This window comes from Clarias gariepinus, chromosome 2, assembly GCF_024256425.1.
Source record: "Clarias gariepinus isolate MV-2021 ecotype Netherlands chromosome 2, CGAR_prim_01v2, whole genome shotgun sequence".
Taxonomy (NCBI): domain Eukaryota; kingdom Metazoa; phylum Chordata; class Actinopteri; order Siluriformes; family Clariidae; genus Clarias; species Clarias gariepinus.
The window spans coordinates 20550138-20566732 of record NC_071101.1 but is presented as its reverse complement, the minus strand read 5'-3'; the positions used below and the strand labels follow the sequence as shown (position 1 = coordinate 20566732).

Sequence of the window (16595 nt, the reverse complement as noted above, 5' to 3'; positions counted from 1 at the left end):
TTATTCTTCTTAAGGGATTTTTTATTAGTTTACACTTCAGAGTTTCATCAGCTGATCAGTTTTACAAACCTATGATGCCAAGTGCAGGTCAGTAAACATTTTACATAATGCCCCAAGTGACAGCTTTGGTCTGAAGCTAAGGAAGACAATCCCTTCTCAACAAATAATACATGCTTACATTTAGATCCCATATTTTTAGACAGATATAAAATTTTAAATACCACATTGTATTTGTAATAGAATCATACACTTTACAGAACCCCTGAGAGATGGATTGTATAAAGGAACTACAGCATCCTCTACAGCTCAACATGTTCAGTGTTTGTCTGAGCTGCAGCCACCAACTCTGGAAGCTTCTCAGTCATAAAGATATAACGCTCCTTCTTCAGGTTCTTGCCAGGCTTTTGGTCTAGGCCAATGCCCAGGTACTCAGCTTCAGCTCCAAACTCAGGCCATGGTGTCAGGCCTGGTCCATTTGGAGACCTGCAAAATACAACCAGTGAAAATAACAACAATAATAATAGTAACAACAATAATAATATTTAATAATAATAGAAAATCTTCGAGCATTTCACTGACCCAGTGCGAGCAAAATTTCCCCAGTATGCCATCACAGTCCTACACAGTTCATTTTCTTTCTTCGTTAATGAGGCTAAAACAATAAAACAAGCAAAATATAGTTAAAATAGTATTTTAGTTATTACTTTAAGGATATAGATTTTCACAACTAAAAATAGGCTGTGTTAAGTAGAGAATTATGTTACGGTCTAAGGCAGAACGCATTTTAGTAATGTATACCGCTATTGTATATACAGTAATTAAAAACAGTTATAAAACAATTTCACACTGGCAGTTAAATTTCAATTTCACACTTGCAGTTAAATGTCTATATAAGAAATTATATTTTTATAAAAAAGATCTCTATTGAATTTTAACTTAGCAAAAAATAAAACTTTGTAGGAATTAAAACTAGAAATTATTAATTTGCTATGTTTTTACAATAGATCTTTAAACACGTTGATGTATGAAATTGTTACAACTTTGTAAGCGAATTTTTTTTGTTTTTTTTCCATTCAATTTAAATAATTAACTTTTTTCTTTTAAATACATTAGTTCATTAAATTGTAGGCACTTTTTAACTTTCACTGAAGTATAATTTAAATAACTAGTATATTATAATTTTTTTTATATCTTTATTACCTCTATGCATAATCCTGTATATATATATTTTAACATGATAACATCAAATGTAATCAACAAGGATTATTAAATCTCCGATGTACCACACAGGACTGCTTATGAGCGAACGGCATGTGTAAACAAGTAGATCAAATTTCCGCCTTACTAGTTGCCTTGACGTGAGCGTTCCCAAAGCACAAACCAAAAACAAAGACAAGTTCATCTGTGTGATCAGCTCCAACAAAACTGGGCCTGTTAGCCTGAAAAATGCTGGGTGCTTGCTGGAACTCATACAAATAAACTGGAGCACCACCAGCTGCAAGGTAAGAGTAAAGTTTAGGAACTGTGAGGCAATGTGAATTCAACATTCAGTAAATCCCTGAATTATTTAGTCAATTAATATACATTTAATAAGGAATTACAGGTCCTTCTAAAAAAAATAGCATATTGTGATGAAGTTCATTATTTTCTGTATGTACTGATAAACATTAGACTTTCATATATTTCAGATTCATTACACACGACTGAAGTAGTTCAAGCCTTTTAATTGTTTTAATATTGATGATTTTGGCATACAGCTCATGAAAACCCAAAATTCCTATCTCAAAAAATTTGCATATTTTATCCGACCAATAAAAGAAAAGTGTTTTTAATACAAAAAAAGTCAACCTTCAAATAATTATGTTCAGTTATGCACTCAATACTTGGTCGGCAATCCTTTTGCACAAATGACTGCTTCAATGCGGCGTGGCATGGAGGCAATCAGCCTGTGGCACTGCTGAGGTGTTATGGAGGCCCAGAATGCTTCGATAGCGACCTTAAGCTCATCCATAGTGTTGGGTCTTGCGTCTCTCAACTTTCTCTTCACAATATCCCACAGATTCTCTATGGGGTTCAGGTCAGGAGAGTTGGCAGGCCAATTGAGCACAGTAATACCATGGTCAGTAAACTATTTACCAGTGGTTTTGGCAGGTGCCAGGTCGTGCTGAAAAATGAAATCTTCATCTCCATAAAGCTTTTCAGCAGATGGAAGCATGAAGTGCTCCAAAATCTCCTAACAGCTAGCTGCATTGACCCTGCCCTTGATAAAACACAGTGGACCAACACCAGCAGCTGACATGGCACCCCAGACCATCACTGACTGTGGGTACTTGACACTGGACTTCAGGCATTTTGGCATTTCCCTCTCCCCAGTCTTCCTACAGACTCTTCCTACAGGCACCTTGATTTCCGAATGACATGCAAAATTTGCTTTCATCCGAAAAAAGTACTTTGGACCACTGAGCAACAGTCTAGTGCTGCTTCTCTGTAGCCCAGGTCAGGCGCTTCTGCCGCTGTTTCTGTGTGGCTTGACCTGGGGAATGCGGCACCTGTAGCCCATTTTCTGCACACGCCTGTACACGGTGGCTCTGGATGTTTCTACTCCAGACTCAGTCCACTGCTTCCGCAGGTCCCCCAAAGTCTGGAATTGGTCCTTCTCCACAATCTTCCTCAGGGTCCGGTCATCTCTTTTTTCGTTGTGCAGCGTTTTCTGCCACACTTTTTCCTTCCCACAGACTTCCCACTGAGGTGCCTTGATACAGGACTCTGGGAACAGCCTATTCGTTCAGAAAGTTCTCTCTGTGTCTTACCCTCTTGCTTGAGGGTGTCAATGATGGCCTTCTGGACGCAGTCAGGTCGGCAGTCTTACCCATGATTGCGGTTTTGAGTAATGAACCAGGCTGGGAGTTTTTAAAAGCCTCAGGAATCTTTTGCAGGTGTTTAGAGTTAATTAGTTGATTCAGATAATTAGGTTAATAGCTCGTTTAGAGAACCTTTTCATGATATGCCAATTTTTATTGGGGTAGGAATTTGGGGTTTTCATGAGCTGTATGACAAAATCATCAATATTAAAATAATTTAAAGGCTTGAACTACTTCAGTTGTGTGTAATGAATCTAAAATATATGAAAGTCAAATGTTTATCAGTACATTACAGAAAATAATAAACTTTATCACAATATGCAATTGTTTTAAGAAGGACCTGTATATAATATGCTTTTAGAAAAAAAGAATAAAATATGATATGGTGTGATACAGAATGACTGATAAAATGAATCAAACCATCAAATTGTATTTTTAAATTTAAAATGCTATGGTAGAAATTGATTTATAAAGACACGTATACAAAATAAATGCATTCTGCACCTTTATGGGCTTTAGCCAGAGTCAGAGTTGGAATGAGGAAGATCATATCTGCCATCAACTCTTTGTAGCCATCACGATTTTTAATTGGGTCAGCAGTAGAACCCAGGTACTCTTCTACCAGCAGTTCATTAATCCACTGAGGATATATCTTGGCAGGAAAGAAGGAAACAAAGCATTAGACTTTATACTTCATAGATAGATAGATAGAAATATATAGATGTAATGCTATGCATTAGTTAATTTATTGTATTCTTACTTCAGAAGAGAAAGGGGTCATTGATGAAAGTATTTGTTCTTTATTCATTCCATCCATCCACCCAGAAGGTGCAAGGAACTGTGGGAAAATGACATTACTGTAACATCTTCACTGCACTGTTAAGTATTTTTTTTATATCTGCATATAAATTATGCAAAGATTAGAGCCCAGAGTGCACTTCATTGATGTACAGTAGACTGAAGAAAGACTGAATACAGGGCAGTGACAAAAATATGTTAAAAAAATATGTTAATGTGCATTTTATATCTGTACAATATATTCTGTAGGATTTACTCACATTCGGCATCAACCAACCAAACTCATCATTGGTCAGACCAGTCATGAGTGGTACTTTATGAAACTCCTGGTTCTGAAGGAGTTCCTCCACAGGCTTGGGAAGAAATGTCTTATCTACTGTCACTACAAATTGTAGAAACAAGGTCTGCAACAAACATTTTTAAGTAGCTTTTTATTTATAAATATTGTAAATCCACTCAGAGAAAATATTTTGTGTATTTTATTTCTTCTACTTATTTTTTTTCTCTCCATATTGCTCACCTCTTTTGAAAGTGCTATCGCATCCTCAGTCGACCACCGCTTGATGCACTGAGCAATTTTTTGTGTGCTACTTATGTCACAACCCGACCTGTTAGCCAGTAGCTACAATGATACAGAAATAAATGTTAGTAAATGCCAGAATGATAGCATAGACTATATAAAGGAAAAAGAACACCAGTTAACCTGGGCTACTGGTAAAGGGTTCCCCACAAAGCCTTTCATTGTGGCAGTGCCACTTTCTGCAATGGCACGCTGGAACAGTCCAGTAGACAATGGAGAGAGAAGCTTGAACACAAACAGATAAACATTAAGCATCCAATTTAACTTAAACATGGTTACTTCTTAACGATTTTGTTACAGCAGCAGTTGCTGAAGATAAGACATACCTGGGTAGGCTCACTATCCTATCCCTGAATTCTAATTCCACAATTTCAAATAACTTTAAATATTTATACTTTAAAAGGATTTAAACAAAGTGCCGCCATGCATGTAAACATCAGCGCCTCACCAAAAAGGACACACTGGCTCCTCCTGCAGATTCCCCAAAGATGGTGACTGAGCCAGGATCACCTCCAAAGCTGTGGATGTTCTCCTGAACCCACTGAAGAGCTGCCACCTGATCCAGAAGCCCGTAGTTTCCCGGTGCGTGTTCATCTCCTGTGCTAAAACAGAATAACACAGAATGTACACAGACAGCAGACATATGGATATGAGAAATGGCATCCTGCATGTTGCTTATTGAACTGTAATAATTTGGTTGTTCTGTCAGTATTTGTATTAGGTGGAGCAGTTACTTTACTATTTCTGCCTCACAGACGTACCTAAAGAAGCCGAATAGACCCAGTCTGTACTGAATGAGCACAACGACTACATTCTGGTAGGCAGACAAAACAGATCCATCATACGTTGATGCAGAACCAATGCTTAGTCCTCCACCATGAATCCAAACCATGACCTAAAGCACACAGATGATAAGAGTTTTGTTAATGCAACCATGACTACACACATATCGCCAGCTGTTCATAGTTCAGAAGATCCTTACTTAATCATTTATTATACTCAGGCTTATCAGGAACAGGTTAGGGTGTTTTAATCATAAACCTATTTTACTTTTAAGTATGTAAGGTAAACAGTGGTTAATGACTTACAGGTAGTTTGGTATTTTCACCAGGTTTTGCTGGAGTGTAGATGTTGAGGTACAGGCAGTCTTCTGACACTTCAGGAACTTCCATACTGAGTGCTTCATTGGCGAAGAGATCAATAGTAACTTCCCTGTTTTGTATACACCTAAAAACATTAAAAGCATCAACAAAAGAATTCATACAGCACTAGATTTACAACATTACCAACATGTGAATGAAATGTACAATGTAAAAATTTTGACCAAATATAGATTGCCAAAGGGCTCCATGAAGCATCCCTGTGATTTCTTTTTTAAATGTGGTTATAGTGTTGGAGTAATTAGTATCAAAATGAATGGGGTGTATGAAATGTGCTTTACAAAAAAAAACTTGCCTTGCCTTATATAAGGGTTAGTCAAAAATTATCTGCACTCTGGCTGTAGAATTTAAGTTTACTTTTAGAGAAGACAAATACATAACTTTTGGACATAACATCTGTCAACAAGCTTTTGCATTCCCTCATGATTTTTTTATGCTGAGCGCACTCTGCAGAACAAGACTCTCACTCACCTTTCACCATGGTTTATTCTTCTTACTTTTTGGCTACATAGTATAAGTAAGAATTTAAAACTACTTTTAATTCCCTGTTGATTACACTATTTGTTGGTCCTTGCACCTATAACTGCACCACAATCATGCTGATATTGCTGAACTACTTTGTCTTGTGTGGTAATGTTAACGTGGCTTTTTAATCTCTGGTTCCTCTCTGCATTACAGCACTTTGGTTAGCTATAGCAGTTTTAAATGTGCTTTAGAAACAAAGTCAACTGAATTTTAAAAAAAGTCTTACATGTATGGCTGCTTTGTAGCATCTTTTATTCCATGCCATTGTTCTGCAGGTTGGGGTGCAGTAAATCTTAAAGGTCCCACTGGTGGCTTTGCAAATGGTACACCCAGATAACTGTAAACAACTGTGTCCTTCCCTATAGCCGTCACACGCTCACCTTTTAGAGTTCCATATTTGGTCTGCACAATTGGATCTGGTAAAAATGTAGAATGTATAATAAAGTAACAAATCTTAAAAAAAAAAAAGCTGTTGAGATAGAACAGTAAAACTGTTGTCTTAAAATGCTGCTTTACCCTCTTTTGTCTCATGCTTTAATCGTGGCAGAGTTTGGGTTATAAATGCATAGTGCTTTCCCTTCAAGTTCTTTCCACTCTTCTGCTCCAGGCCGATGCTCAGATACTCAGATTCAGCACCAAACTCTGGCCATGGGGTCAGGCCTGGTCCGTTTGGAGACCTGTCCATGATCAGATACAGAAAAACTGGTTAAGTATTAACTGCATCAATAGGACAGCAGGTTATTTTCCCCAGAAATTGTGTGAACAAAAAAATTAAGTTTATATAACATTTAAGCAACAAAAAATATAATTTGTTAAAAGTAAAACAAACCAATAAGGGCATTACTTCAGCAACGTGAAATAGTAACAGTTCCCTTTTTAACAAGATTAAGGGACAAGGTTTTTACCCACCCAGTTCGAGCAAAGTTTCCCCAGTAGGCCATTATAGTTCTACACAGTTCATCCTCTTCTTCTGTAAACTGACCTGACCGAGAAAAAAGAGATTTGAGATATTTTTTAGGTCTTTATAAATTCATTAGTTTGTAGTTATAAAAATTAAAATCACAAATTTTCAATTTACCATTTGGCTTAAGGTGACCATTTGCAAAACATCCACCAAAAACAAAGAGGATTTCATCCCCGTGGTCACTTCCTACAAAGCTTAGCCTTTTTTTCTGGTGCTCGTTGAAAGTGTGCTGGAATTCATACATGTAAACTGGTGCTCCAGAATCTATGATTAAAAATATAAATAATATAAATTTTAATTAAATAAAAAAAAAAAAATTAAACACAATCATTACAAACTGATAATGAATGCATTTTACCTTTGTGGTGTTTTGCTACTTTAAGAGCAGGTATGTTAAACCAAAAGTCGCCACATATCTCTCTTAAAGCATCTCGGACTTTAATCCGATCGTGCGTGGTGCCCAGGTACTCATTCGCCACTATTTCATAAAGCCATTTACCACCAAGCTGAAGGAAATAGATAAACAGAGAAATTGATACGTGTAGTATTTGGAGAAAAGGACATGTAAAGCTGAGTTCAACCATTTGTTCAACCACAATAGTTTCTAGTTGGGAAAAATAAGATTTATTTCATAAACTAATTCAAAAACATTTAAAGTTTAATGCTGCAAACTTGGCACCAAATGTTATAAATAAAATGTGTAATCTGCAAAAAGACAAGACCCAAAACCAGATTAAAAAATATTTTATATAAGAAGAGTCTAAAAACTAAAGCTGCTTAGAAGACTTTGAACTGTTATAAAAACCAATGTTAGGCATACATGTTATAACAAAAATTTATATTGCATTCAGAATATGAGATACAAACCTCTTAAGAGTTTTTTTTTTTTCAAAAAAATATTTTACTATTTTTTTTAACCATGACAGTAAAAAAATACTTGTGATTTTAAACAACCCAAACAGTCTGTAAAGTCTGTTATATTAATATATATTTGTCTTTGTTGTTTTGGACTTAGGGTATGCAAACTTTCACACTAAGGTGCATTTTGATATATACCTGCACAATCCACAATAGTTTCTACGTAAGTAATAGAATACTTTTGGAGTGTTTACTTACATCAGGCAAAATCTTAGGCAGTACTGACACAATTTGCTCTCTGTCCAATCCTTCGGCCCATCCTTGAGGAACAAGGAACTGTAGGATACATTTTTTATTTACTGATGTGATGTTATAATTGTACAATCTAAAATTTCTATATTTTATAATTGCACAAAAGGTATAATTAATAAAATTCATATTTGGCATTATCTTGTTATGCCCCTAAAATACACAAGTAATGTTAGGGATAATTCATTTATTTAGATTACATTTGGTAATCTAGTAAGCTGTAAAAATTTAATAATTAATTTTTTTTTTTTGTGTGTGGGTTTTTATTATTTTTATTTGTTTTCCTGATACTTGATATCGTGTATCTTTTGACTGCGTTTTCAAAAATTTGGGGATAAAAATGCACATGGGCACTGTCATGCTGGAACAGGTCTGGGTTGTTTTGTTCCAGTGAAGAGAAATCTTAATGCGACATCATAAAATGCTAACTCTGTGACAACGGTTTGTTAAGATTAAAGATTCAAAGAAGTTTATTAATCCCAGAGGGAAATTCCTTAAAGTACATAAAGGACCACATAGATAGGCAGGTAGGTAGGTAAATAGATATGCAAGATTTATAAAATAAAAGATTAATAGATATATAAATGAATGACCTAATGAAATACTTACATTAATGAGAACAAAACCCCCTTCATCATTATTCACCCCAGTAATAAATGGGACTTTGCTGAACTCTTTGTTCTGTAGAAGTTCATCCACAGATTTAGGAAGGAATCGTCCATCCTTTGTTACTTTAAAATGGAACTCCTCCTAACAACAGACAATGACATTGTAATTAATGCCACCAAGCAAAAGTTAAACTATGAAAAATTTCTTTCATTTTCCAGCAGTTTATCCAAGACATACCTTTTGGTTCACTGACAAATAATCCTCCTGTGACAACTGCATAATACAATCAACAATCTGCTTTGTGCTTGAAGTGTCACAGCCAAACGCTTTAGCCACAGGCTAAGGAGAAAGGCAATGATATAGTTAGTTAACATATTTTGTGATCCAAAACAAATATCAATTAAAATACTTTATAAAATACAAATATATGAAACAATATACATAATATGCTACAGCAAGTTGCAGTGGTAAATATTATGCACCAATAGGCTGTGCTTTGCATTAAAAAATACATGTTCTAGATTTTATTACAAATACTTGTACACATACATGTAACAGATTTCATAAGCAGTTGATTTTGTGTTTATTACATTATGTATCCTGATGACTATTATGTCCCATTTGAATTGCATTATTGTATGATTTTTATGATTTGTATTAGAAAAATAAGGAGCGGCCAGGAGAAAGTTCTTTACCTGAGCTACTGATAATGGACTGTCTGTAAAGAGAGCATCTATTGCAGCAGTACCACTCTCTGCTATAGCATAGCGGAAAAGTCCAGCAGACAAAGGTGACAATATCTGTTCAAGCAGAGGAAATTAAACTTTTTTCATTTTCTTTTGTATTAGAAATTATTTTTAAATGTGTCCTAAAGTGTGGCCACTCAGAATGTTTAGCATCCCTACATGGTAGGACACACTGGCTCCTCCTGCAGACTCTCCAAAGATCGTGACTAATCCAGGATCACCTCCAAAACTGTGGATGTTCTCCTGAACCCACTGAAGAGCCGCCACTTGATCCAGGAGGCCATAATTTCCTGGTGCGTGTTCATCCCCTGTGCTACGATTAGGGTTAAAACAAATTAAATTAAAGAGAGGGAGAGAGAGAGAGAGAGAGAGAGAGAAAAATGATTCAAGCTTTTCAAAATATTGTATACAATTTTTTGGGTTCTTTTTCGTATTATTGTCAACAGTACTATTTCAATGATGTGCTAAAATAAGTGATAGTTTATGGTACCAGTTATAGTATTACAGCACTGGGAGTTTTAACTATATGTATGTAAAGTACATGATTTGATGTCAGACTGGATTTTATACATGCCAATAAAGGAGTTGTGTTCACCTGAAAAATCCAAATAATCCAAGCCTGTACTGGATTAGTACTACAACAACGTTTTGATAGGCTGCCAGTGCATGTCCATCAAACATGGAAGCCGAGCCCAGGGAGAAGCCTCCACCATGGATCCAAACCATAACCTGTGGCATACCACCATAGCAAAGCTTTTTCACATGCAGTCTATGCAGCTACAAAATCTTTGCATAATTAATTATCAATATTGAAGAAGAAACAGATTCAGTGAACACAGGTTGCTTTGCTCTTTGTTCACTTCTGAACAGAAAGCAAAAAAAATTCTTAATTTATGTATTAATGTTATGCCATTAATGTTATGCCATGAGTTACCTTCAAGTGCAGTAGCAAAAGCCGGCTAAAATCAAGAACTCCCTATAAATCTAATTAGCATATACAAAACAAATGTTTGCATGTCTAGTCAGTCTGGAGAGTTTAGAGCAACGGGAAAACAAGATATAATGCACCCTGGATAACAGCAACTGCAAAACCTGTTAACTTTAAAACTGACTTACAGGTAGCTTGGCATCTTTATTTGGTTTAGAAGGCGTGTAAATGTTGAGGTAAAGGCAGTCCTCTGACACTTCAGGAACGTCCACGGTCATGAAATGAACGATATTTATTAATTCTATAATCAGCTCCCTGTTTTGCATACACCTGAAAGAAATAGCATTAAAGAAAGAAACAGCATAAAAAGTGATCATGTGTCATTTATTTTACCAAGTTATGCTTCATTGGATTACAGTTCTGACCAAATCTTATCTTATCAACATAAAAACTATTTACATGAACTTTACAAGACCTATTTATTTTAACATTCAATCTTAGTGCTGTCGCCTGCTCATATCGCCTTACATGTATGGCTGTTTGGTGGCGTCTCTCACTCCTTGCCATTGTTCTGCAGGTTGTGGGGCGGACAGTCTCAAAGGGCCCACAGGTGGCTTGGCAAACGGCACGCCCAGGTAGCTGTGGACGATCGTGTCCTTTCCTTTAGCTCTGATGAACTCACCTTTTAGAGCCCCATATTTCGTGTGCACAATTGGGCCTGTTAAAAAAAATAAAAACATGCATGACATGTCAATGCAAAGAACCGAAGAAAACTAATACAACTTATATTACAAGGCTGGGAAGTAAGTTACAAGAAGAGAATAATTTACAGTTCAAATAAGTTTCATTTTAAATGTAGAATTTATGAACTCATGAAGGCATCACCCTGCTTTAGTCCTGGTAAAATAAATGGTTTATAAGGGTTTTCTTACCATCGTCGGCTGTGGCTGAGATTACAGTATTAACGCCTAATAGACTGAAGAGAATCACAGTGAATGTCCACATACTGTAGCTGCAGGTTCAGCTTCAGCTCTCGGACTGACCTCAGATAAACAGCTCTGTTATATAACCCTGTGCTGTGAGAGCGAAGTTCCATATGTCGCAACACTTATACGGCTGTCTGTAACGTTTCGGTAGGTAAAAAGTTATTCTTCAGACACACACCTCTTCGCTGAACTCTCTTAACTCATATGTATGAAAGCCTTGCAGCTCCACCCCAGGTGTTCCGGGAAATACAGTTTCCCAGTGTTTCCCCGGGTCGCGCGCAGTGCGCGCGCAGATTCAAATCATGCCGTCACTCGCTAACTACCGCTGAGAAGGCGAACGAGGATTTTAACCGAACTTTGTGAATTAAATAAATAACCTATGCAAAATAATCGAGTGTCTTTTCGCTTTTTTTGTATATTTGAAGATAATTCAGACGTTTTAAGCCGCTGCAAAAGACTGGTTTGCTGGTCAGGAACTGACATGGCGACTACTTTCATTTCACGTACATTAGCTGTGTGATAATAGATGTGATACTGATTTATTCTAAATATATTTAAGGTTATACTTTGTAATTTATTATAGCATCTAACTCAAGGGTAGAGTGTCTACACGTGATAACCACCATACTATTTTTTTTTACTCACTCAAACATCCAGTTTTATTAAACCATCTGCTAACATATCAAACACACAGGTACAGCGATTATAGGACACCACACTCATAGTTATTCATGTTATTCACATGTATCTATCTATCTATCTATCTATCTATCTATCTATCTATCTATCTATCTATCTATCTATCTTAGCACCCGCATATGATGGGAAAACATGATATACTGTATGGATATCCATGATAAAACAGACATACATAATTGCCACAGCACATATTATAATAGCATTTTTACATTAAATAATGTATCTGAATTGGTTCTTTTTCAATAATCTCACAAAATGTGAAAACTTGACGTTTATTACAAATGTTAACTAGATGAATTGATTTCCAGGAGTTTCTTGTTAAAAATACAGTGTTTTTAAAAAGCATCATCTCACTGTATTACCTAAGTACACGTCTCTGAGGCAATTTCAGACATCCCTGATACTTCTACAGCCAGTAGGAAGAGAGAAACCCATTTACCTGATGCCCAGGAAAATATGTTTCCCATTCTTCAATTTAAAAGACAATGTTTTTAAAAAACATTCTGTGCATTGTTACCTGTGCCCCATGTACACATGTCCCTGAGGCAATTTCAGACATCCCTGATACTTTCACAGCCAGTTGGGAGGGGGAAACAGATTTTCCTGATACTTAGGAAAATACGTTTCCCATACTTCAATTGAAAGACAGTGTTTTTGAAAACATTTTTTGCATTGTTTTACCTGTGCCCCATGTACACATGTCTCTGAGGCAATTTCAGACATCCATGATACTTCCAAAGCCAGCAAGAAGGGGGAAACCCATTTTTCTGATGCCCAGGAAAGTACGTTTCCCATACTTTAATTTAAAAGACAGTGTTTTTTTATTAAAACATTTTGATCACTATTTTATCTTTGCTACGTGCACACATATCTCTGAGTCAGTTTCAGACATCCCTGATACTTTCACAGCCAGTAGGGAGGGGGAAACAGATTTTCCTAATTGCCAGGAAAATATGTTCCCCACACTTCAACTCAAAAGACTTCCTTTTGAAACATTATTTTATTGTGTGTGTATGTATATGTGTATATATGCACACACATGTATATATTGTATGGTTGTGTGTTGGGGGTATCTGTTCAAAAGGCTTAGGTACAGTGTTATCTGTAGTACAAATGTTATACCATGGGGCAAAAAATGTATTTAGTCAGCCACCAATTGTGCAAGTTCTCCCACTTAAAAAGATGACAAAGACCTGTAATTTTTATCATAGGTATACCACAACTATGAAAGACAAAATAAGAAAAAAATCCAGAAAATCACATCTTTAGTGAATTAATTGGTAAATTCCTCTGTAAAATAAGTATTTGGTCACCTACAAACAAGCAAGATTTCTGGCTCTCACAGACCCGTAACTTCTTCTTTAAGAGGGTCCTCTGTCCTCCACTCGTTACCTGTATTAATGCCATCTGTTTGAACTCGTTATCAGTATAAAAGACACCTCCACAACCTCAAACAGTCACACTCCAAACTCCACTATGGCCAAGAACGAGCTGTCAAAGGACACCGGAAACGAAATTGTACACCTGCACCAGGCTGGGAAGACTTAATCTGCAATAGGAAAGCAGCTTGGTGTGAAGAAATAAACTGTGGGAGCAATTATTAGAAAATGGAAGACATACAAGACAACTGATAATCTCCCTCGATACAAGGCTCCATGCAAGATCTCACCCCGTGGGGTCAAAATGATCACAAGAACTGTAAGCAAAAATTCCAGAACCACACAGGGGACCTAGTGAATGACCTGCAGAGAGCTGGGACCAAAGTAACAAAGGCTACCATCAGTAACACACTGCGCCGCCAGGGACTCAAATCCTGCAGTGCCAGACGTGTCCCCCTGCTTAAGCCAGTACATGTCCAGGCCCGTCTGAAGTTTGCTAAATAGCATTTGGATGATCCAGAAGAGGATTGGGAGAATGTCATATGGTCAAGTCATGTTGGGTAGGCTTTTGTCATTTCAACCATATACAGTTAGTACACGATGAAACGAAACAACGGTTCTCCAGGACCAAGGTGCTACATACAACATAAAATTACAACTTAAATTAACAAAACTGACTGGCTAACTAACTAAGAAGAGACAAACTAGATTAACATTATAAATAACAAAAACTATCTTATCCAAAGTCCTATACTAAACAAAATGCACATGCAAATGTGCAGACAAAAGTGACAACATAACAACATATGTTTCAATGCTCTGTGGTAGTAATTTGAGGTAGTGCAATGAGAAACAGTAAACATTTACCTGTGGATATAGCAGCAGTAAAAAGTTTTTGTGCAAAAAACAAATATTGTGCAAAAGAGCCGTCCTCACTATCCGCTGTATGGTCTTGCGGTCTGATATGGCACAATTCCCAAACCAGACAGTGATGCAGCCACTCAGGATGCTCTCGATAGTTCTCCTATAGAAGGTGGTAAGGATTAGTGGTGGAAGCTGGGCCTTCCTCAGCCTTCTCAGGAAGAAAAGACGTTGCTGGGTTAAGGGACCAGGTGAGGTTCTCCTCCAGGTAGACACCCAGGAACTTTGTGCTCTTGACGATCTCCACAGAAGAGCTGTCAATGCTGAGCAGGGAGTGATCGTCCTCCTGAAGTCAACAACCATCTCTTTTATCTTATCGACGTTCAAAAACGGGTTGTTGTCTTTACACCAGTCCGTTAGCCTCTGCACTTCCTCTCTGTATGCTGACTCGTCGTTCTTGCTGATGAGACCCACCACGGTCGTGTCATCAGCAAACTTGATGATATGATTGGAGCGTGTGTCGCTACCAGATGAAACCAAAATAGAACTTTTTAGTAAAAACTCAATTAGTCGTATTTGGAGGAGAAAAAATGCTGAGTTGCATCCAAAGAATACCATACCTACTGTGAAACATGCTTTGGGGCTGTTTTTCTGCAAAGGGAACAAGACGACTAATCCGTGTAAAGGAAAGATTGGAGGGGGCCATGTATCGTGAGATTTTGAGTAAAAACCTCCTTCCATCAGCAAGGGCATTGAAGGTGAAACGTGGCTGGGTCTTTCAGCATGACAATGATCCCAAACACACCGCCCGGGCAATGAAGGAGTGGCTTCATAAGAAGCATTTCAAGGTCCTGGAGTGGCCTAGTCAGTCTCTAGATCTCAACCCCATAGAAAATCTTTGGAGGGAGTTAAAAGTCCATGTTGCCCAGCGACAGCCCCAAAACATCACTGCTCTAGAGGAGATCCGCATGGAGCAATGGGCCAAAATACCAGTAACAGTGTGTGAAAACCTGGTGAAGACTTACAGAAAACATTTGACCTGTCATCGCCAACAAAGGGTATATAACAAAGTATTGAGATGAAATTTTGTTATTGACCAAATAATTATTTTCCACCATAATTTGCAAATAAATATATTTTTTTCCTATTTTGTCTCTCATAGTTGTGGTATACCTTTAATGAAAATTACAGGCCTTTGTCATTTTTTTAAGAGGGAAAACTTGCACAATTGGTGGCTGACTAAATACTTTTTTGCCCCACTGTATAACATTTGTACTACAGATAACACTGTACCTAAGCTTTTTGAACAGATACCCCCAACACACAACCATACAATATATACATGTGTGTGTGTGTGTGTGTGTATATATATACACATACATTATAGGCCAAAAGCTTGGACACACCTTCACTCATTCAATGTGTTTTCTTTATTTTCATGACCATTTATATTGGTAGATTCTCACTAAAGGCATCAAAACTATGAATCAACACATGTGGAACTATGTACTTAACAAAAAAAGGTCTTCACAGTCACCAGACCTAAACCCAATCGAGATGGTTTGGGGTGAGCTGGACCACAGAGTGAAGGCTAAGGGACCAACAAGTGCAAATGGTTGGGAGTAGTTTATTTAACCCAGTACGACAGTCACATTAACAAATCACACATGATTAACAGAACACACTTCTAACCCACACACACACACCCTGGCCGAAGCCACTAACCAAAACACCTTTCCCCAACAGGGTGAACACCTAACAACCCCTCCCGCAAAGCATGATGGTTACTAATCAAAACCCCGCCCGCGCCACGATATGTTAGCAGATGGTTTAATAAAACTGGATGTTTGAGTGGGTAAAAAAAGAGTATGGTGGTTATCACGAGTAGACACTCTACCATTGAGTTAGATGCTATAATAAATTACAAAGTATAACCTTAAATATATTTAGAATAAATCAGTATCACATCTATTATCACACAGATAATGTACGTGAAATAAAAGTAGTCGCCATGTCAGTACCTGACCAGCAAACCAGTCTTTTGCAGCGGCTTAAAACGTCTGAATTATCTTCAAATATAAAAAACACAGAATTTCCCGGAACACCGGTACCGGCCGCCAGATGGCTCTGTGCGCCAGTTTTAGGTACGTGGAAATTTCCACCATGCTAGTAGTGTAGTGTAGGTTACAGGCTGATCCGGAATGTTTACCTTTTAAAAAGGTCTATGACTAACACTAACATGCTATATAGTGCACCTATGTAGGGAGGGTGAAGCATGGAATTCAAAAACAGAAAGAAAAGAACACTGGTATGGCAATTCCATGCAAAGGTC

At 37.2% G+C, this 16595-nt stretch overlaps 1 protein-coding gene across 1 annotated transcript; it reads right to left on the bottom strand.

Annotated features, from left to right (window-relative positions):
- On the bottom strand, positions 1-11527 carry LOC128515466 (liver carboxylesterase-like). Its single transcript, XM_053489575.1, has 25 exons — positions 11271-11527; positions 10867-11056; positions 10527-10668; positions 10006-10139; positions 9570-9723; positions 9360-9464; positions 8902-9003; positions 8665-8805; positions 8005-8082; positions 7247-7394; positions 7003-7152; positions 6834-6906; positions 6441-6601; positions 6151-6340; positions 5328-5466; positions 5001-5134; positions 4688-4841; positions 4363-4464; positions 4180-4281; positions 3920-4063; positions 3622-3699; positions 3366-3513; positions 1346-1495; positions 580-652; positions 1-483 (listed from the first exon to the last, which is right to left on the bottom strand). Exons 1-25 carry the CDS (start codon positions 11341-11343, stop codon positions 300-302), a joined length of 3249 nt encoding a protein of 1082 aa, XP_053345550.1. The 5' UTR covers positions 11344-11527; the 3' UTR covers positions 1-299.
- Positions 11528-16595: the final 5068 nt, after the last annotated feature.